The sequence below is a fragment of the Pristiophorus japonicus genome, chromosome 5 (genome assembly GCF_044704955.1).
Source record: "Pristiophorus japonicus isolate sPriJap1 chromosome 5, sPriJap1.hap1, whole genome shotgun sequence".
In the NCBI taxonomy this organism is placed as follows: domain Eukaryota; kingdom Metazoa; phylum Chordata; class Chondrichthyes; family Pristiophoridae; genus Pristiophorus; species Pristiophorus japonicus.
Genome location: NC_091981.1, coordinates 151,199,773 through 151,221,096, shown reverse-complemented (window position 1 = coordinate 151,221,096; position 21,324 = coordinate 151,199,773). Strand labels below are relative to the sequence as shown.

Genomic DNA, 21,324 nt, shown 5'->3' with positions numbered 1-21,324 from the left:
TTTCTCTCTCTCTTTCTCTCTCTCTTTCTCTCTCTCTTTCTCTCTCTCTTTCTCTCTCTCTTTCGCTCTCTCTTTCTCTCTCTCTTTCTCTCTCTCTTTCTCTCTCTCTTTCTCTCTCTTTTTCTCTCTCTTTTTCTCTCTCTCTTTCTCTCCTCTTTCTCTCCTTTTTCTCTCCTTTTTCTCTCTCTCTTTCTCTCTCTCTTCTCTCTCTCTTCTCTCTCTCTTTCTCTCTCTCTTTCTCTCTCTCTTTCTCTCTCTCTCTCTCTCTCTTTCTCTCTCTTTTTCTCTCTCTCTTTTTCTCTCTCTCTTTTTCTCTCTCTCTTTTTCTCTCTCTCCTTTTTCTCTCTCTTTCTCCTTTTTCTCTTTCTCCTTTTCTCTTTCTCTTTCCCCCCCCCCTCTCTCTTCTTTCCTCCCCCCCCTCTCTCTTCTTTCCTCCCCCCCCCTCTCTCTTCTTTTCTCCCCCCCCCCTCTCTTCTTCCCCCCCGACCTGTAAATCTGGTGCTGGGGAAGGCCCTGCCCGAAGTCTCGGGCCGGCCCGTTCAGCCTTTGGTCCAGAAAGGCCTGCCTGAAGCACTCACACAGGTAGGAAGATGGTTTATATAATCTTTTCTTTGTTTATAAATGTTTGTTCAGGGTGGATTTATTTGTATAAGTATAAATAAGGATTTATTATAGAATTTAATGACTTCCCTTCCCCCCCCCCCCCCCCACCTCGTTCTGGACGCCTAATTTGTAACCTGCGCCTGATTTTTTTAATGTGTAGAACAGGTTTTTTCAGTTCTACAAAAATCTTCACTTGCTCCATTCTACTTTAGTTTGGAGTAAGTTTTCACTGTGGAAACTTTCAAATCAGGCGTCAGTGGCCGGACACGCCCCCTTTTGAAGAAAAAATTCTGTTCCAAAGTAGAACTGTTCTACCTGACTAGAACTGCAGAAAAAAAAAATGTGGAGAATTGCGATTTCTAAGATAGTCCGTTCTCCACCAGTTGCTCCTAAAAATCAGGCGCAAATCATGTGGAAACTTGGGCCCATAGTGTGAGACCAAGGCAGCTGAAGGCTCTATCACCAATTGGAGAAGCATATGTGAGGGCATATATGAAATGGCATGATATTGACCAAAAGACTGACCTATTGGGAAGTGACAGGAAGTAGCCACAGTGTATGAGAAGGTCCCTATCCTATCCAATTGTAGCTATTCCCTCAGAATGGGCCATTTTTGCCTTGTGGTGCTGCTGTAGTTTCATCACCTTCAAGGAGTGGCTTTCTAGTTTCTATCTGGTGTTTCACCTGGGAATTTGTATTTTGGAGATTCAAGAATTCTGCGTCTGGCCTGAATGGTATAACAGTAGACAAGACATTTCTGTGGAGTCTTTGGATTTGAATCAAGGTGCCCATCTTGTGAATGGGAGCCATGCTGTAATGATTCCAACACTGTTTCAAAATATGTTCTTTGAAGTTGTAAGACACGGTCCCCTGGATAGCATTGAGGTTTGTATTGCTATAGTTGCTTTTCGGGACACCAGGCAATTGTGGGCTTTGGTTGGTTATTCAGGTCGGGGAAGAGGTTGCTGGAATCTGAATTCTCTATATGGCATTTATTTGAGGAGTCTTGTGCTTGGGTAAGTTTTTTTTTCCTCCAGAGGATAGTGTTGCTCTTGGAAGCAGCACTTCCATCTTATCCATGGGAGGGGAGGCAGGCATGTTGAGCTCTGGCTTCAGAGCACTTGCAGGTCCAGTGGTTGATCAGGTCAATGGAGTGGAGGTGTTAGTGAGAGATAAGAAGGAAGAGTCATAGGGGCTGTTGAAAAGATCTGGACAAGTGAGTGCTTTTAGCAGTAATGTCTACCATCAAACCTGGGGCGTCATCTTATGGATAACTGCTGCAACAGGTGCATCAGCTAGCAGAGTAAGCACTTCACTCTGATCTGCTGACAGCTGGGGATTATGTTGTTTTTTTTTTTAAAGTGGACAAGGATGGTGAGAATGAATTGATTACCTGCTGTTTCTGATTTTGCTAACTTGCACGGAATTTTGATTCAGGAGGCTATTGGGATGGTTTTCTGAGCATACGGCTGGAATCTTCTAGTCAGATTCAAGACTAGACTACATTACTACAGTGACTAAACGTCAAGAGTATTTCGTCGGCTGTAAAGCGGTTTGAGATGTCCGGTGGTTGTGAAAGGCACTATATAAATACAAGTCGTTCTTTTTTTTTCTTTCTTAGACCTTGGATAAAGGGGGCAAGGAGCAGTGTGGTATGCACAATAACAGCTCGGGTTGTGGGAATACTTGTTTGTTTTTGGCAACTTTCTTGTGTGCATCTGGTGGGAAAGTTGACTCTTGTATATTCTGACAGTTTTCTCAGTTAAGGCAGCACCTTGTCTGTGTTTGGAGCTAGTCACTGGAAGTTGTCTGAATATATGTTCAAGGAACGCAGTTTAATCTGTTTGAGTTTATCTATTCAGCGGAAAATGTAATTACAATTAGATTTGCCTGATCCAGTTAAGAAGTTGCAAATAACTTGAGGGTATCACTACTGATCTGTGACACATTGATCTCCTGTGGTGTTGCACGTAGTAAGTTGAAGAATGGAGTCACTCTTGATTATCTGTTTTTTGTTTTTCTGTCCTCTTCTGCTTTTGTGTCTCTCTCTCATCTCTGCTGCGTCTCTATCTTTAACTTTAACTCATTCTTGTTTCTTTTTGTCCCTTCCTACTTGTATCCTTCTCTTTTGGTGGTGAGTAGTCTGGCATGTGGCAGTGAAAGGACCCACTATCAGTTGCAGGCTGCATTTGGGGTTGAGGAAAATGTGATTTTCTGCGACTCCCTTCCCCACACGTCCTCATTCCTAACACATCCCCCTAGCACTTCACCTTCTCACTGTTTCCTCCTTTTTACCTTGAACGCTTTGAAATTAGTCCTTGTTTTTTTCCATGTTTATTTGAAGAAAAATTGCTAAGTAGAATGTACTAGAAGCTAGAGGAAAAATATTCCATCAGTATAGTTGACTGAACAGTACTGATGTATTCAAGAAAATTAGGCACATTGCATCTGTTAAGACAGTACATTACAAATTCAGCTCAGTCACCACTTGGGGCAAAAGTACCAAGTCAAATCCTGGGCTTTTGGGAGAAGCTGAGTCCTTCAAGTAAAATCCTGAAGGCATCAGAAACACACAAGAAGTAGATAAATTAACTAGTTATTGTAAAATATGTTCTAACTTTTTATTTAAAAAATTTGTAATCCTTATTTTGGGGATTAGACATTTCACTTGCTGAAGAGTAACAAATAGTGATCAAAAAAGCTTTCTAAAAGTATTTTAAGCAGTTTGTGGGAATCCATTGGCCACATTGTGCAATCGCAGAGTTTTCAATGAAACCAAATTTAATATATAATGGATTATAGATAAATGCATGAAACAAAAGAATGGGGGAATCGATCAACAATTGAGCACTGGCTGAAAGATCCAATATGTGTGCTGTCATTTAATCAATCCCCAATCAACAAAGCTATCAGAATACTAAGCTTTCACTTAATTTAATCCAACTGTTGAACATCACCATCATTTGAGCTGTTTGCTGAATATTTAAATTCTTGTGTTTTTTGCAGGAAACTGTATGTGACCTCATCAGTAATTCTTTGTTTGCTGCTATCTGGATTAGCAGTATTCTTTCTCTTCCCACGATCTATTGATGTGAGTTATGTGGGTGTAAAGTCCATTTATGTCAGTTATGACCAAGTCAACCGGGTAGTTTATCTCAACATTACGGTAAGCCTTGAACTGTTGCATTGATAAAAGTTGATTAACAATTTAAATCATTTTTAAAAAGACTTATATATGATACTTTGGTATTTTTTAAATACAGGTAATTCTTTAAATAAAAGTATCGTGATTCATCCATGCAATTTCAAGATAAGATCCGCTTGATCGAGCCATTACTGCTTCCACTTAAGTTTCCATCAGACAGAAATTTAATATTCTGAAGAGGGATGCTAAAAGATTTTGCTCCCAGTACTAAGCTTTTCATTGCAGATGGGATAGTGTCACTTGGTACTCTTAATTGGGTCTATGGTGGTCCTCATTTTCCTTATCATAGTCCAATGTGTCTACTAGTTGAGATGGGATCTGTATCCTTTGGTATTATTGGTTGAAAGAATGAGCTCTTAATCACTGTCATGCTTTTCTCCATATCTTGCCCTTTGACCTTGGTTGGGAAGGCTTCAGTGCCATGAAATATTAGAGCATTGTCTTTTATGGTGAAGGGCAATAGTGCTGTCTTAGACTTGTTCCAAAATCACTTATAACCTATACCTTGGTCAAAAATTTACTAACTGACACACCTGATCATTATGCTGCAATTCCCTTGGCTGGTATTTCTTTCAAAACGTGCGTTGCTAGCATACGTCACTTGTGATGGACTAAATGAGTGGCGAGCATCATTAGAAGTTATCCGTGTGACCTTTAATCATCCCTCTTTAAACTGAACTAGCATTTCATCCATGCTACCTGCAGTTCCCAAACAATACCTCTCCAATCTCCTTTTTTTTCCTTCCTCCCTTCTCTTTTCCCCCCCCCCCCCCCCCCCCCCCACCATCACTCCCATGGAAAAAAAAATGGGGGTTTGGGGGTCGGGGGGAAATATTCACCTGGAGAATCTAGGCCACACATTTTGTTAACTGTTTGGCCTACCTTGAAATAAGCAACTTATTAATTGGTATTGGTGGTACTAGCCTTGGGTTGTGTCCCATAACAGCCTTTGTTGTTGCTGGGCAGTTTTGCTGACTAGGTACTCTGTTCGTTCTGTCTGATTGATTGTATTTTGTGGTCTGTGAAATCTTTGTTCAAGGATAGAAGAGCAGATTTTCTGGGATTTGTGGCTTAATCCCTATTTGCAGATAATGAAGTTACTATTGAAATACCATTATTTATCATTGTCTGTTATCTCTGGAGTTACTTTGCTTCTTGTGTTTCCTGGATTTCTTGCATCCCCTATGACCTACTACTGAGACTAAACATTCTTTACACTTGTATCTGAGGTCACTTAACAACAATCAGGAGTGGTAGTTTGGGGTTGATGTTTTTCCTCCTCTTAAGCCTAGGACTACTGAATCCAGGCACCATATTCTTTTGCAAAACCTCACGCACGCGAGCATGCAATTTAACTCCGGAACTTGCTGATTGTGAATTGGTATGCATCACATGGTGTACAATTACAAGAGAAATGCAAGGAACAGTCTCCTGTCTGCTCCACGATGACATGCAAGCTGTGATCCTGACCAATGGATCCATCACAGACCCAATCCACGACGGGTCAAGCAAGGCTGCATCATTACACCAACGCTCTTTTTGATCTTCCTTGCTGCGATGCTTAATCTCGCCCTGAGCAAGCTCCCTGCTGGAGTGGAGCTAAATTATAGAACAAATGGGAATCTGTTCAACCTCTACAGCCTCCAGGCCAGATCCAAGGTCGTCCCATCCATTGTCATTGAACTACAGTACACAGATGACGCTTGCGTCTGCGCACACTGAGGCCGAACGCCAAGCCATCATCAACACCTTCACAAGGCGCACGAGAGCATGGGCCTTACGCTAAACATCCGTAAGACAAAGGTCCTCTACCAAACTGACCCCACCTCACAGCATTGACCCCCTCCGATTATCAAAATCCACGACGAGGCCTTGGACAACGTGGACCATTTTTCATACCTCGGAAGCCTACCGTCAGTCAGAGCAGACATTGACTAAGAGGTCCAACACCACCTTCAGTGTGCCAGCCCAGCTTTCAGTCGCCTGAGGAGTGTTTGAAGATCAGGACCTCAAATCTGGCACCAAGCTTATGATTTACAGGGCGGTAGTGATACCTACCCTCCTATCTGGCTGAGACGTGGACTATATACAGCAGACACCTCAAAGCACTGGAGAAATACTATTAGCGCTGCCTCCGCAAGATCTTGCCAATCCATTGGCAGGATAGACACACCGGCGTCCGTGTACTTGATTAGGCCAACATCCCCAGCATCGAAACATTGACCACGCTCGATCAGCTCCGCTGGACCGGCCACATTGTCTGCTTGCCTGACCGAGATTCCCAAAGCAAGTGCTCTACGTGGAGCTTCGACACGGCAAGTGAGCCCCAGGTGGGCAGAGGAAACTCTTCAAGGACACCCTCAAAGCATCCTTGATGTGCAACATCCCCACCGACTCCTGGGAATCCCTGGTCCTCGACGACCCAAAATGGAGGAAGAGCATCCGGGAGTGCGCCGAGCATCTAGAGTCTCATCGCCTAGAATCAGCAAAAACCAAGCGTAGACTGTGGAAGGAGCATGCATCAACCCAAGCTCGCCACCCACCCTTTCTTTCAATCACTCTGTCCCACCTGTGACAGACTGTAGGTCCCGCATTGGACTCACTTTTAGAATGGAAGCAAGTCATCCTCGACTCTGAGGGATTGCCTATGATTATGATGACGTGGTATATTAACCCAACAAGCCGTCGGGCGTCTTTGTTTCTCTCTTTCTCTTTCCTCTCTGCGCCCCCCCTCCCCCAAGTGCAGGTAATTACAATTTCAAGTACTGTAATTAAAGCTCCAAATCTCTAAGTAAAAGGTTGAAACTGGAGATGACATGCTAAGTGTTTTTTTGTCACGGGCGCAAAGCTGTGTGTTGCAACAGTTTTGCACATTACTTGAATGTGTTGTAGTGAAGTTGCTCTTCATTCTGACTGTTCTATCCTTTGCAGAGCACTTTGAATATCACTAATAACAACTTCTATTCAGTGAATGTGGCAAACATTAGTGCTCAAGTGCAGTTTTCAAAAACTGTTATTGGGAAATCACGGATAAGCAACATTACAAACATTGGACCTCTAGACATGAAGCAGGTAATCTTTAAATGGGCTATTTCTGCTTTTAAAAATTTGTGTCACCATATCATTGCTTTTTGGAATCAAAGATGGAAAAATGGAATTGGTGTGTAATCATTTCTCTAAATGAGATCTGAGTTTACTGGTGTATAAGCAATTCCCTTTGATCTATTGTGTGTACATTCTGAGTGGCCATTCATTTGCATGCCAACAAAGATGGCCACTATTCTTTCTCGGGTAAACTATTTCTATATATATTTTGTAAGATGATTGGATTAACTACATTATTGAGGTGGGATCTGTTGCTGTACTATTTGAACATATTGAAGTAATCTAATTTGAAGATCTATACTAAAGGTATGGCAGAATAGAATATTTTCCTTCTGTATAAAACAGTGTAAAAAAAGCTTTGCTGCATCTAACCTGTGTTTTCAGTAAATGGATTTTAGAAAGTAATTTACTTTCTTTTGCAGATTGACTATTCTGTGCATACTGTAATAGGAGATCAAATGAGCTACATGTAGTAAGTAACATTTCATGTAAATGATCACAAACTTGTCTTTCAGTCGACTTATTTCAAATGAAAGTTTATGTAAATTGACCAACAGAAGCATTAGACTTTGCTCAGACTAAAGTCTGATGAATGAGATCTGAATGTTGCATACTTAAAGTACTGATGCAGGTGATTACATATAAAACAAATTGCATCATAAAGTTTATCACACTCTTCTAAATCTCTTGCATTTAATCTTTATCCATGGCCCCTCCTTCTAGTCTCCAACAACTGGAAACTATCTGCTATCCTATCTCATCCTTTTTTCATTTTAAACACTCCTATTATATTTCCCCATAATTTGTATTGTAATAAAAGCCCCAATTTTTCCAGTCTTTCATTTTATTTCCTCATACCAGGTAGCATCTGAGTGAATCTGCGGTGTACCCACTATAAAGCCTCAATATCCTTGCTATATTGTGGAGCACAATACTGAATATAGTACTCTAGCTGCGATCTTGAGATTTTTTGAAGGTTTGTCTTTACCTCTTGGCTTTTATTTCTATACCTCTTGTGATAAACCTAGAATTCCATTTGCTTTTTTACAGCCTTATTGTCATAGAACGATAATGCAGGATGAGGTCATTTGGCCCATTGGGCCTGTGCTGGCTCTTTGGAAAAACTTTTCATTAGTCCCTCTCCCTGCTCCTTCCACATAACCCTGCAGATTTTCACCTTCAAGTATTTATCCAATTCACTTATGAAAATTACTGTTGAATCTGTTTCCACCACTGGGGACAGAGTATTCCAGATCATCATAAATAGCAGTGTAATTTTTGTTTTACTCATGTTGCCTCTGGTTCTTTTCCCATTACCTTAAATCTGCATCATTTGGTTACTGACCCTTCTGCTACTGGAAATTGTTTCTCCTCATTTCTTCATTTACTATCAAAACTCTTCATGAATTTGAACACTATTATCAAATCTCTCCTCTCCTATTTCTAATCTAAGGAGAACAACCCCAGTTTCTCCAGTGTCTCGTCTCCATGTAACTGAATTCTTTCATCCCTGGTACCATTCTAGTATATTTCCTCTTCATCCTCTGAGGTCTTGACATCCTTTGTAAGGTGTGGTGTCCAGAATTGAATACCATACCCCAGCTAGAGGATAATCAGTGTTTTATAAAAGGTTGGCATAGCTTCCTTGTTTTTGTACACTCTGCCTCTCTATAAAGCCAATGATCCCTCATGCCTTTTTAACAGCCTTCTCTACTTGTTCTGTCATCTTCAAAGACTTTTGTATGTATACCCCCAGCTCTTTCTGTTCCTGCACCTCCTTTAACATTGTGCCACTTAGTTTATAGAGCCTCCCCTCATTCTTCCTACCAAAATGAATCACTTCACATTTCTGTGTTAAATTCCATTTGCCATTTGTCTTTCCATTTCACCAGTCTGCCTATGTTCTCCTGAAGTCTGCTACTATCCTTCTCACTGTTTACTCAATTTGAGTTTTGTGTCCTCTGCAAACCTTGAAATTATGCCCTGTATACACAAATCCAGGTCATTAATATATGCCGACCCCCTGGTGGACACCATTGCACACACCCCTTCAGTCTGAAAAACAACTGTTCACCCCATCTAGCTAATTTTGTATCCACACAGCCGCTGCCCTTTTAATCCCATGGGCTTCAATTTTGTTAACCAGTTTATTATGTGGTACTTTATCACCTGAGATGCTGCCATTAATGTCCTGTTACGTTGTTACTTGACACTTATCAGCCCAAGTCCGGACGTTGTCCAAGTCTTGGTGCGTGCAAGCATAGACTACTTCATTGCTGCAACTGGCAAAATTCAGCAACAAATTATCTCCATTTAATTAATTTGTTATAGTTATCTTGATGTACACCATTGTTTGATGTAAATCTAGCTCTAGTTACTAAAAATAACGCTTTACTTGATCAGATGCTTAGATTTGTGAATATTAAGAGAATCGAGGGATATGGGGATAGTGGAACTGAGGTAGAATGGTGAAGCAGACTCGAGGAGCCGAATGGCCTACTCCTGCTCCTAATTCTTATATTCTTGTATTTTTTGCCTAAATGCAATGCATTGGCTTAAGTGCTAATAATACAAGTGTAATCAGTTTACTGTTGTGTTGAGTTTGGCAGCGGCGATATAACTATCGTGTGGATGCTCTGGAGGTGTGTTCATCAATCTCAATGAGGCTTACAAAGTTTGAGGAGTATTAATGAAGAACTAACTCGTGCTGGATTATGGTCCCAAGATTGCCAGCAACTCCAAATCACTGTTCGTACATAAATGTAGTAATATTCAGTGACTGACAGCCCCAACTTAAACTCAATGCACAGTAGAATGTGAATTCCAGTGCTAGCTACTGTTCGAACTTAAAAACTATAACCGCTATAGACTTGAATGAAAACTAATGGTGATCCAACTAAAGGAAGTGTATTTAAATGCTCTTGTATGCTGGAGGGAGAGCAGCAAGAACAAATGTACATGGTTTTTGTTACCATGTTTTCCAGTCGTTTTAGCTGAAAATGACTGCATTTTGGCTGTTTACTATCTTAAACGCAGTTATTTCTTTGTTACAGTGACTACTGCACGCTGACATCAATCAAAGTACATAACATTGTGATTATGATGCAGTAAGTATGTTGGATAGCCTGTAAAATATTAAGTGTGTTATTTAGAATGTTAAAATGTGTAAATTCAGAAACCTAGAAATTGACACGCCATTATAAATTGGACATAGATATTAGTTGAATGTGGATGGGGCTTTTTGGCACACATCTTTGAATACTGAGGAAATAGCAGAGGCAACACTATTCTTGGATTATGGATTTGTGCCAGATGACTCAATAGTTACTGATGTAAATAGAAAGAACTTCCATTAATTCAGCACCTTTTTATGACTATGTCTTAGTGCTTCTCAGCAAATGAAGCATTTTTGAAGTGTTGTCACTGTTGTAATTTAGAGAAATGTGGCAGCCAATTTGTGTCCAAGGTCCCACAAAGGGTAATGAGCTAAATGACCAAATAATCTGTGGTTGAAGGATAAATAGTGGGCAGGACACCAGGGGAACTCTCCTGCTCTTCAAATAGTGCCATAGGATATTTTAGATCCACCTGAGAGCAGGTGAGGCTTTGGTTTAATATCTCATCCAAAAGACAGCACCTCTGAGAATGCAGCAACCCTCACTACTTCAGTACTAAATTGAAGTGTCAGCCTAGATTACGTGCTGAAGTCTCGCGTTGGGCTCGAGGCCAGGACCTTCTGACTCGAGGCAATAGTGTTACCATTGAGCCAAGGTTGACTGAGGGGGATTAACCAGATGTAACAATTTGCATTTTACCTGAATTGCTAGGACGATTTTATGAAATATTTTTGTGGTAAGCTGGTGTTAAATGCAACATTTAAAACACCAAGGTAAAGCCAGGTTGGCTGCTTTGGTAATCTAAAGTGTTAATTAGCTACCCGGAGAGGCAGTCGCAGATAATGCCATGCAGCACCATACTACCACAATGAAGGTGGTTGCAGCTACGAAAAAATGGAAAGACTCAAGAGGCCAACTACTTGAAATGATCATTCATTGATGCACATTTTAGGCTATCAAAAAATTGTTTTCCTTCATTGTTCAATTAAACCAGATTAGCTAGTTTGCAACAATGAGACATGTGTAATTTTCCCATCATTCTAAGAGTGGGTCCAACCAGGAAACATGAGATTTGCCCTCGCCCTCTTTAATTCTTTAATGAATCATGTTCTTTTACAGAGTGACTTTTAAAGAAAAAAGTCTTGTGTGAACAGAAACTAGTATGTGCCAAGAGAAACCAGGAAATGACGAAAAAAAGTTGACTTAAAAAAAAAGTATTAAATGCCGTTAACTAAAATCGGTATAAATTACATTCCTATATTTAAAGGTTATGGATTACATTGTTTCACCAATTATTTCTCTTCCTTTTAGAGCAACTGTTACTACGTCCTACTTTGGACATACAGAACAGGTTTCACTTGAAAGGTATCAGTATGTGGATTGTGGAAGAAACACTACCTATCATTACAAAAGATCAGAAAATCTCAACCTTGCACAGCTCCATAATGTGCCTTGTCTGAATGTTTAGAATGCAAAAGTAAATCAGTAAACAACAAAACCATTAATACAGAAAGCTGGTATACCAAGTATTTTGAACGGTATGTGTGAAGTGAATTTGATTTGTAACTGAAAAAGAATGACACTACAAACAGGTGTATGATGTCCCAGTATATATTAACTAGGTAAAAGTAAACTATGGTTATTTTATTCTCCACATTTAAAGTTGGTTGTCATACTGGTGTTTTGTTAAAGGAAATACTTGCAAACAGGTTTTTAACAGGTGGGCTATGCTTTTCTGTATTGATCCTTATTTTGCTGAATGAACTCTCAATTGACACACATCTAAATTTGCACATTAAAGGTTAATGGGGGAATAATTTGCAGAGTTATTGTGGTTCAATTAGATGGGGGTACCAACTGTCATATTTTCACAATTAATTCTAACTGAAGAATTATCTTTAATGTGTCATAGAATCACTGTCACTTGTCCTTAAGAATGTGATCATTATCATTGTGTAAAGTTTCACTTTAATATTTAATACATGGATTCCATGCAAGAATAGTCAACATAAGATCTTTAGATTGTCTGGATCACAGGTTTCTAATTACAGTCTATATTAGACAATGTGATTTGATATGCTAAATAAGTGGGAATTAGAATGGGTAAAATCAATGTTAGAATGGTTTACAAGAGTTCATTGAGCAAAGTCATGCGTCGGTTGGTGTTTAATTTATGCCCTAGCGAGCTATTACATTTATTGTTTACCAGACAGAAGTGCATAGTTCTATTATTTTAAATTGAGCTCTTGCTTGCCTTTAATTACCTGTAATTTATTGAATGATCATCTAGAACACCTAAATGAGAAATTTGTAATTCCTATGAAACCTGTTCAAACATTCCTTTTTTGTTAATGGAAATTAACTTGCCTGTCCTATTCTAATAGTGTGGTGAAAACATACTCCAACAGCTTGCTACAACTGAGCATGCAGTTGAGTATAATGGTCCTATTTGTATAAATAACATTTACTGTTGCTTCTAAATAAAGTAAGCTATGTCCAGTGACATCACTCCACCATTATGCACTTTATGTATAGAACTCTAGTTGTCAGATGCTGGGAAAAATCGGAAGTCTAAATCTGAATAGCAAAGTACAGAAGTTTGGTATCTGTGGTACATATGACAAAACTAGCAAGTTGTAAGTTATCAATGCTTACACTGCATAAAAAATAAAATCAGTCATCTTTGTGGCTTGGTGGATTTGGTTTACTTGTAGACAAATAAATTTAATAATGAATACAGGTAGAATTTAATTTAATTTTTGCTGCATTGTTAAAGGTGGAAGGACACCTTTTAATCTCTCAACTAGGATAAGGGGTACATGGGAGGTATAGGGGTTAATTTTTAACTTTGGGGATGAAAATTTGGCAGTAGTGGATCAAATGCCCATTATACACCCTGCCCAATTTTCTTTCCGATTTAACTTCAGTAGAACCAAAAAACATCAGGTCGGGCGTATAACGGGCCGTCAATCTGCTACTGCTTGTTTTCCACTCCTGCTGAAATTGAAAATAGCTCTCATTGTGTTTTGCTGGAGTACAGTATTAAGAATTATACAACATCTTTTCATTGGTAGTTGTTTTATAGTAAACTTTGCAAATTGCAATTTTTGTAATCTTTGTATGTTAATGAAGATGAAACCCATCAGTCTTCTCCATTATTGTGGTTACCTGTTTGGTTTTGGTAACTGAAGTCTAAACTTGTAAGCAGGAAAATACTTAAACTGTATTAACTGAAACTGTTTTCTTAATTACAAATAAGATCTATTGTAATTAAATTGTTTAATATTCATGTTGGGTTCGTGGTTGAATCACTTGCATATATATCACACTGTCTGCTCTTGACACCTTTTTTTAGTTTTTTTTTTACAGATTTTTTTTTGTGCAAGTTAATGTTGGTATTGTAAATGCTTGCAAGCAGCCTTTGAATTCCTAATGTTTTGTTAATACCCCACAAGCCTAATACTCTTGTGACCTGAAAATATTGTGCTAATATAAATTTGATTTTTGAAATCTTGACTTGTTTAAGATCTCCATTAGAAAAGGGATATTTTTATTTCCATAACTACAAATAAACTGTTTTTAAAGACTGATTCACAACCTGACTGCTTACCTTTTAAATTAAGTGCATGAAATATTGAGGCTCATGACATTCTGATCGTATTGTACCAGATATTTCAAGCTCTCAGCATAAAGATTTAAGACTGACAACTTGGCACTTAAAATTTTTAATTTTTTTACTAAACTTTTGATCAGCTTGGTTAACTATATACAGCATAAAAATTCCAATCATTCCATCTTGAAAATGCTAAGAATTGCAAACTCTTCACTTTTTTCCCAATGCAGTTATAATTCTAATTTTGTAAAGTACTTGCATACAAACTTCAATGCAAGTGTTCTCCATACTTCAAAATTCGAGGGCACTCGTGGCATATTTGAAGCAGACATTTTAAAGCTGCAGCATAGGCCTGCATCTTAATTGGAACTTTTGATCCATTTCTCTTTGTAGTACACTTATTTCTCCCTCACTAAGTCTGCTTAATATTTCCCTCTCGCCAACACTCCAAATAGTTTTCATGCTTCCATCTAGGTTCCTGATCTGAAGAATTTTGCAAAATTAGGTAATGGCATACAGGATACATTTATTTTGGTGGCTCTCTCTCTCTCTCTCTCTCTCTCTCTCTCTCTCTCTCTCTCTCTCTCTCTCTCTCTCTCTCTCTCCCAATGGAGAATGAACATGATTTTTACTGACGCTTCTCCATCAATAACATGCCATGTGTGTTTAGTCATATGTAAATTATAAGTATTTACTGAGTTCAAGGCATACACTGGTATATGTGCAATTAAGGTAAAGGTTAAAAACTGTCAGGTTTGTAATATTCATATAAGAACTAATTTGTATCATACCTAGAAATTAACAAACCTCTCATTCATAGTATTTTCTCTGAACCATTTTAATGTGCCACTTTAAATGTATTTCTGCTGTGCATGGCAAGTAACTTACTAAATAAAACAAATAAAGTCTTGATGTAGTGTACAGTCAGTCATTGATTTATATTGGCTTGTTGTAGCCTCCCTTCTCTGCTCCAAAAATGATGACTTTGTACTTTCTAGTTTTACCAGCTCAATAGAGGCTATTTCTCGAGTGCATTAACATGCTTTTGCTGTTACATTTCACATCTGAAACTAGTGAGCATTGCAAAGTCAAACCTTCATATTAACTTAACTTTATTCAGTTGCTATTCATCAGAGTACATCATTTCTCTCTCTGCCTCTACTACTTGATGCATTCTGAAATACAGTGGCAATATCTTTGTTCTGGTCTTAAAGGGCGCGTTACCTTTTTTAAAGTCTAAATACTTGTTGCACAATATCTCATCATTTGTTCAGCTTCCACATTTAAAAAAAAAACGTTTTTCCTTCACAAATGAAGATCACTTGATGTGACACAGGTCCTTTAACAATGTCACATAATTTATATTCATCAGGGTGATATTTCCTACTGTCATGTCATCACTTTGAACTAAACACGTGGCTTTTTGCTCCTATTTGTTGCCTGTTTACACCGTTGCTATTTGGTATAGTTCATAATTAAATGTAGTTTAGTCTACGGTGTAGAAATAAAGTGTTTTTATAAATTTTGTACGGTTCCACATTTATGATCTGCACTATTGTGATGGCGGCTGCTGCTGCATGTATTGCTATTCCTGCATCAAATCCTAGCTTGATTGGTTCAATCTTGGTTGAGTTCTTCCTTGCACCAGTCGGCTCCTGTTCATTGGGTATGGCTCTTTCCTGGCAACTGATGTGTAACTTGAAAAAATTTAAGCTTAGCAACTGGCCCTATTAGACCACCATTGAAAAGTTTACAAAAGGTGTCCTAGCTTGATTCATCCAGGTATGGAAAATCCCTTGGTTTTGGTTATGCTTTTTTAAAAAAAAAACATTCTCCAGACTTTAGTCAGACAAGGAATCAAATGCAATGTACCAACTGAATAATATTCTGTCTCCACTTATGACCAGGGAGATGATATCTAGGCCTCCCATGGTATTCACAACTTGTTGTACCAATGACCTCAAAATACTCAGGTTTTGGGTTTAGCAGGCGGCCTCCTGTAAATTGCTAGCGATTCTGTTACTATTGGCAGAGTCTTTAAAATAGTCCATAATGGTAATTTTTGAGTTCAACAATGGCTTCATCCAAGGTGATGGTAATGGAGACTCTGCCCAAGTAGATGCCTTTAGCCATTGAGCCACTTGAGAAAATCCAAATCAAGAGCAAAGAACTGGAAATCTGAAACAAAAGTAGAAAATGCTAGAAGTGCACAGATCAATCAATATCTGGAGAGAACAGATGAGGCAGTTTGTATCGACTCTGAGCTGGATTTTCTAGATGGTCAGTGAGCGAGATAGTTGGGTGGAGAAGTGTTTTTCCTCCAGTGGGTCGAGACGCCGCTTTCACCAAGTGCAGTCAGTCGAGGAGGCGGGAGCTTGGAGCAGCGCGAGTCCGGGGTCGGCGAGAGGCCTATAAAGGCCAGCGGGAGTCGAGCAGTCAGTCGAGGAGGCGGGAGCTCGGAGCAGCGCGAGTCCGGGGTCGGCGAGAGGCCTATAAAAGCCAGCGGGAGTCGAGCAGTTCGAGCAGTCAGTCGAGGAGGCGGGAGCTCGGAGCAGCGCGAGTCCGGGGTCGGCGAGAGGCGTGCCGGTGCAGCTACAGGGAGAAGGCAAAGATACAAAGGTGACGTCACAGCCTAGGGGGTAAGTGATTGGCTGGTGATTGGTGAGTAGTTTTTCTTTTTCTTCTTATATTGGTCAGTAACTTTTTTAACATTGTTATTACCAGTTTAAGTGTATCTAAGGGTTAAGACATGGCAGGAGAGCTCGGTCGGGTGTTATGCTCCTCCTGTACCATGTGGGAACTCAGGGACACTTCCGGTGTCCCTGACGACTACGTGTGCGGGAAGTGTGTCCACCTCCGGCTCCTGACGGTCCGCGTTGCGGAATTGGAGCTGAGGGTGGATTTACTCTGGAGCATCCACGATGCTGAGAATGACGTGAGTAGCACGTGTAGTGAGTTGGTCTTACCGCAGGGAAAGGGTCCACAGCCAGATAGGGAATGGAAGACCAGCAGGAAGAGTAGTGCAAGGAAGGTAGTGCAGGGGTCCCCTGTGGTCATCCCCCTGCAAAACAGATACACCGCTTTGGGTACTGTTGAGGGGAATGACTCATCAGGGGAGGGCAGCAGCAGCCAAGTTCATGGCACCGTGGCTGGCTCTGCTGCACAGGAGGGCAAGAAAAAGAGTGGGAGAGCGATAGTGATAGGGGATTCAATTGTGAGGGGAATAGATAGGCGTTTCTGCGGCCGCAACCGAGACTCCAGGATGGTATGTTGCCTCCCTGGTGCAAGGGTCAAGGATGTCTCGGAGCGGGTGCAGGACATTCTGAAATGGGAGGGAGAACAGCCAGTTGTCGTGGTGCACATTGGTACCAACGACATAGGTAAAAAAAGGGATGAGGTCCTACGAAACGAATTTTAGGAGCTAAATTAAAAAGTAGGACCTCAAAAGTAGTAATCTCGGGATTGCTACCAGTGCCACGTGATAGTCAGAGTAGGAATCGCAGGATAGCGCAGATGAATACGTGGCTTGAGCAGTGGTGCAGCAGGGAGGGATTCAAATTCCTGGGGCATTGGAACCGGTTCTGGGGGAGGTGGGACCAGTACAAACTGGACGGTCTGCACCTGGGCAGGACCGGAACCAATGTCCTAGGGGGAGTGTTTGCTAGTGCTGTTGGGGAGGATTTAAACTAATATGGCAGGGGGATGGGAACCAATGCAGGGAGACAGAGGGAAACAAAAAGGAGACAAAAGCAAAAGACATAAAGGAGATGAGGAAAAGTGGAGGGCAGAGAAACCCAAGGCAAAGAACAAAAAGGGCCACTGTACAGCAAAATTCTAAAAGGACAAAGGGTGTTAATAAAACAAGCCTGAAGGCTTTGTGTCTTAATGCAAGGAGTATCCGCAATAAGGTGGATGAATTAATTGTGCAAATAGATGTTAACAAATATGATGTGATTGGGATTACGGAGACGTGGCTCCAGGATGATCAGGGCTGGGAACTCAACATTCAGGGGTATTCAACATTCAGGAAGGATAGAATAAAAGGAAAAGGAGGTGGGGTAGCATTGCTGGTTAAAGAGGAGATTAATGCAATAGTTAGGAAAGACATTAGCTTGGATGATGTGGAATCTATATGGGTAGAGCTGCAGAACACCAAAGGGCAAAAAACGTTAGTAGGAGTTGTGTACAGACCTCCAAACAGTAATAGGGATGTTGGGGAGGGCATCCAGCAGGAAATTAGGGGTGCATGCAATAAAGGTATAGCAGTTATAATGGGTGACTTTAATATGCACATAGATTGGGCTAGCCAAACTGGAAGCAATACGGTGGAGGAGGATTTCCTGGAGTGCATAAGGGATGGTTTTCTAGACCAATATGTTGAGGAACCAACTAGGGGGGAGGCCATCTTAGACTGGGTGTTGTGTAATGAGAGAGGATTAATTAGCAATCTCATTGTGCGAGGCCCCTTGGGGAAGAGTGACCATAATATGGTGGAATTCTGCATTAGGATGGAGAATGAAACAGTAATTTCAGAGACCATGGTCCAGAACTTAAAGAAGGGTAACTTTGAAGGTATGAGGCGTGAATTGGCTAGGATAGATTGGCGAATGATACTTAGGGGGTTGACTGTGGATGGGCAATGGCAGACATTTAGAGACCGCATGGATGAATTACAACAATTGTACATTCCTGTCTGGCGTAAAAATAAAAAAGGGAAGGTGGCTCAACCGTGGCTATCTAGGAAAATCAGGGATAGTATTAAAGCCAAGGAAGTGGCATACAAATTGGCCAGAAATAGCAGCGAACCTGGGGACTGGGAGAAATTTAGAACTCAGCAGAGGAGGACAAAGGGTTTGATTAGGGCAGGAAAAATGGAGTACGAGAAGAAGCTTGCAGGGAACATTAAGGCGGATTGCAAAAGTTTCTATAGGTATGTAAAGAGAAAAAGGTTGGTGAAGACAAACGTAGGTCCCCTGCAGTCAGAATCAGGGGAAGTCATAACGGGGAACAAAGAAATGGCAGACCAATTGAACAAGTACTTTGGTTCGGTATTCACTAAGGAGGATACAAACAACCTTCCGGATATAAAAGGGGTCAGAGGGTCTAGTAAGGAGGGGGAACTGAGGGAAATCTTTATTAGTCGGGAAATTGTGTTGGGGAAATTGATGGGATTGAAGGCCGATAAATCCCCAGGGCCTGATGGACTGCATCCTAGAGTACTTAAGGAGGTGGCCTTGGAAATAACGGATGCATTGACAGTCATTTTCCAACATTCCATTGACTCTGGATCAGTTCCTATGGAGTGGAGGGTAGCCAATGTAACCCCACTTTTTAAAAAAGGAGGGAGAGAGAAAACAGGGAATTATAGACCGGTCAGCCTGACCTCAGTCGTGGGTAAAATGATGGAATCAATTATTAAGGATGTCATAGCAGTGCATCTGGAAAATGGTGACATGGTAGGTCCAAGTCAGCATGGATTTGTGAAAGGGAAATCATGCTTGACAAATCTTCTGGAATTTTTTGAGGATGTTTCCAGTAAAGTGGACAAAGGAGAACCAGTTGATGTGGTATATTTGGACTTTCAGAAGGCTTTCGACAAGGTCCCACACAAGAGATTAATGTGCAAAGTTAAAGCACATGGGATTGGGGGTAGTGTGCTGACGTGGATTGAGAACTGGTTGTCAGACAGGAAGCAAAGAGTAGGAGTAAACGGGTACTTTTCAGAATGGCAGGCAGTGACTAGTGGAGTGCCGCAAGGTTCTGTGCTGGGGCCCCAGCTGTTTACATTGTACATTAATGATTTAGACGAGGGGATTAAATGCAGTATCTCCAAATTTGCGGATGATACTAAGTTGGGTGGCAGTGTGAGCTGCGAGGAGGATGCTATTAGGCTGCAGAGTGACTTGGATAGGTTAGGTGAGTGGGCAAATGCATGGCAGATGAAGTATAATGTGGATAAATGTGAGGTTATCCACTTTGGTGGTAAAAACAGAGAGGCAGACTATTATCTGAATGGTGACAGATTAGGAAAAGGGAAGGTGCAACGAGACCTGGGTGTCATGGTACATCAGTCATTGAAGGTTAGCATGCAGGTACAGCAGGCGGTTAAGAAAGCAAATGGCATGTTGGCCTTCATAGCGAGGGGATTTGAATACAGGGGCAGGGAGGTGTTGCTACAGTTGTACAGGGCCTTGGTGAGGCCACACCTGGAGTATTGTGTACAGTTTTGGTCTCCTAACTTGAGGAAGGACATTCTTGCTATTGAGGGAGTGCAGCGAAGGTTCACCAGACTGATTCCCGGGATGGCGGGACTGACCTATCAAGAAAGATTGGATCAACTGGGCTTGTATTCACTGGAGTTCAGAAGAATGAGAGGGGACCTCATAGAAACGTTTAAAATTCTGATGGGTTTAGACAGGTTAGATGCAGAAAGAATGTTCCCAATGTTGGGGAAGTCCAGAACCAGGGGTCACAGTCTGAGGATAAGGGGTAAGCCATTTAGGACCCGAGATGAGGAGAAACTTCTTCACCCAGAGAGTGGTGAACCTGTGGAATTCTCTACCACAGAAAGTAGTTGAGGCCAATTCACTAAATATATTCAAAAGGGAGTTAGATGAAGTCCTTACTACGCGGGGGATCAAGGGTTATGGCGAGAAAGCAGGAAGGGGGTACTGAAGTTTCATGTTCAGCCATGAACTCATTGAATGGCGGTGCAGGCTAGAAGGGCTGAATGGCCTGCTCCTGCACCTATTTTCTATGTTTCTATGTTTTCCCCGATGTCTGGTCTATTGGCATTGAGCAGACGTGGTACGCAGCGGTGGGGGACCCAATTCAGGCCATAATCACCTCAAAATAAGGTGATAAAGACCACATTTGAGCTCCCCTTTGGACTATGCTCGCCCATGGGGTCTTCACTGCTCGGGCATCACATCTGTTAAGCTAAGGTGGGAGTTTGTTCAGTGCTCATTGAATCAGCTGTTGAGTTGACTGCTTCAAATGTAAAGTAAAAGCTCCCATATTAGAGAGGTATCTTCCCTCAGCCACAAGCTCTTACTCACTGCATTTCCAGTCTTTACACAAGTCGCAATCCAATCTGACCTCATTACCTCTCTCCCTATTGATCAATCACTTCTGTCATTTCTACTTCACCTGCCATCTATGCCCTTTTATACTCTCACCTTGGTCCCCAGAATCCCATCACGCAACCAACCTACTCCGCAATTACCTGATGCTGCACAGGACAGAGCATCACCACCTGAGCAAATTGCTGCCTGGGATGCCAGGTGTGACCTTATCATGGCCAGATTTACTTAACTTGATGCTGTACACCCTGGCTTCCACATGATGCACCACCTCCCACCAACACCATAAAGCATCTACAATGCCCAAGCCATGCCTTTGACACCACCATTACAGCGTGTACTGTTATGTTTCACCATTCACTGCAACTCACTAAGCCACTTACAAAAGTCGACACACATCTGTCCCAAGAATGCAAAGTGTTTGAAAAAAAAAAAGGTTTCAATGTTTGATACCACATTAACAAACTACGTGAACATCCAAGTACTTACCTTTGTGTGCTGTTAGTTGGTATGGTTGTACTAGAATGAGTTGTGAGGGGTGGCTTGTGAGATGGAGATATGATAATATAAAGGAATAGATGGATGTGCAAAGTAAGTTGG

General features: G+C 41.1%; 1 protein-coding gene across 1 annotated transcript in view; it reads left to right on the top strand.

The window, feature by feature from the left end:
• LOC139264116 (transmembrane protein 106B-like) overlaps nucleotides 1–14,258 on the top strand; it is a 47,125-nt gene extending 32,867 nt beyond the window's left edge. The window contains exons 2-6 of the mRNA XM_070880207.1: nucleotides 3,555–3,769; nucleotides 6,740–6,880; nucleotides 7,336–7,385; nucleotides 9,967–10,020; nucleotides 11,341–14,258. Coding sequence (XP_070736308.1) covers nucleotides 3,555–3,769; nucleotides 6,740–6,880; nucleotides 7,336–7,385; nucleotides 9,967–10,020; nucleotides 11,341–11,497 — 617 coding nt within the window. The 3' untranslated portion in view covers nucleotides 11,498–14,258. The remainder of the gene's footprint in view (nucleotides 1–3,554; nucleotides 3,770–6,739; nucleotides 6,881–7,335; nucleotides 7,386–9,966; nucleotides 10,021–11,340) is intronic.
• Nucleotides 14,259–21,324: the final 7,066 nt, after the last annotated feature.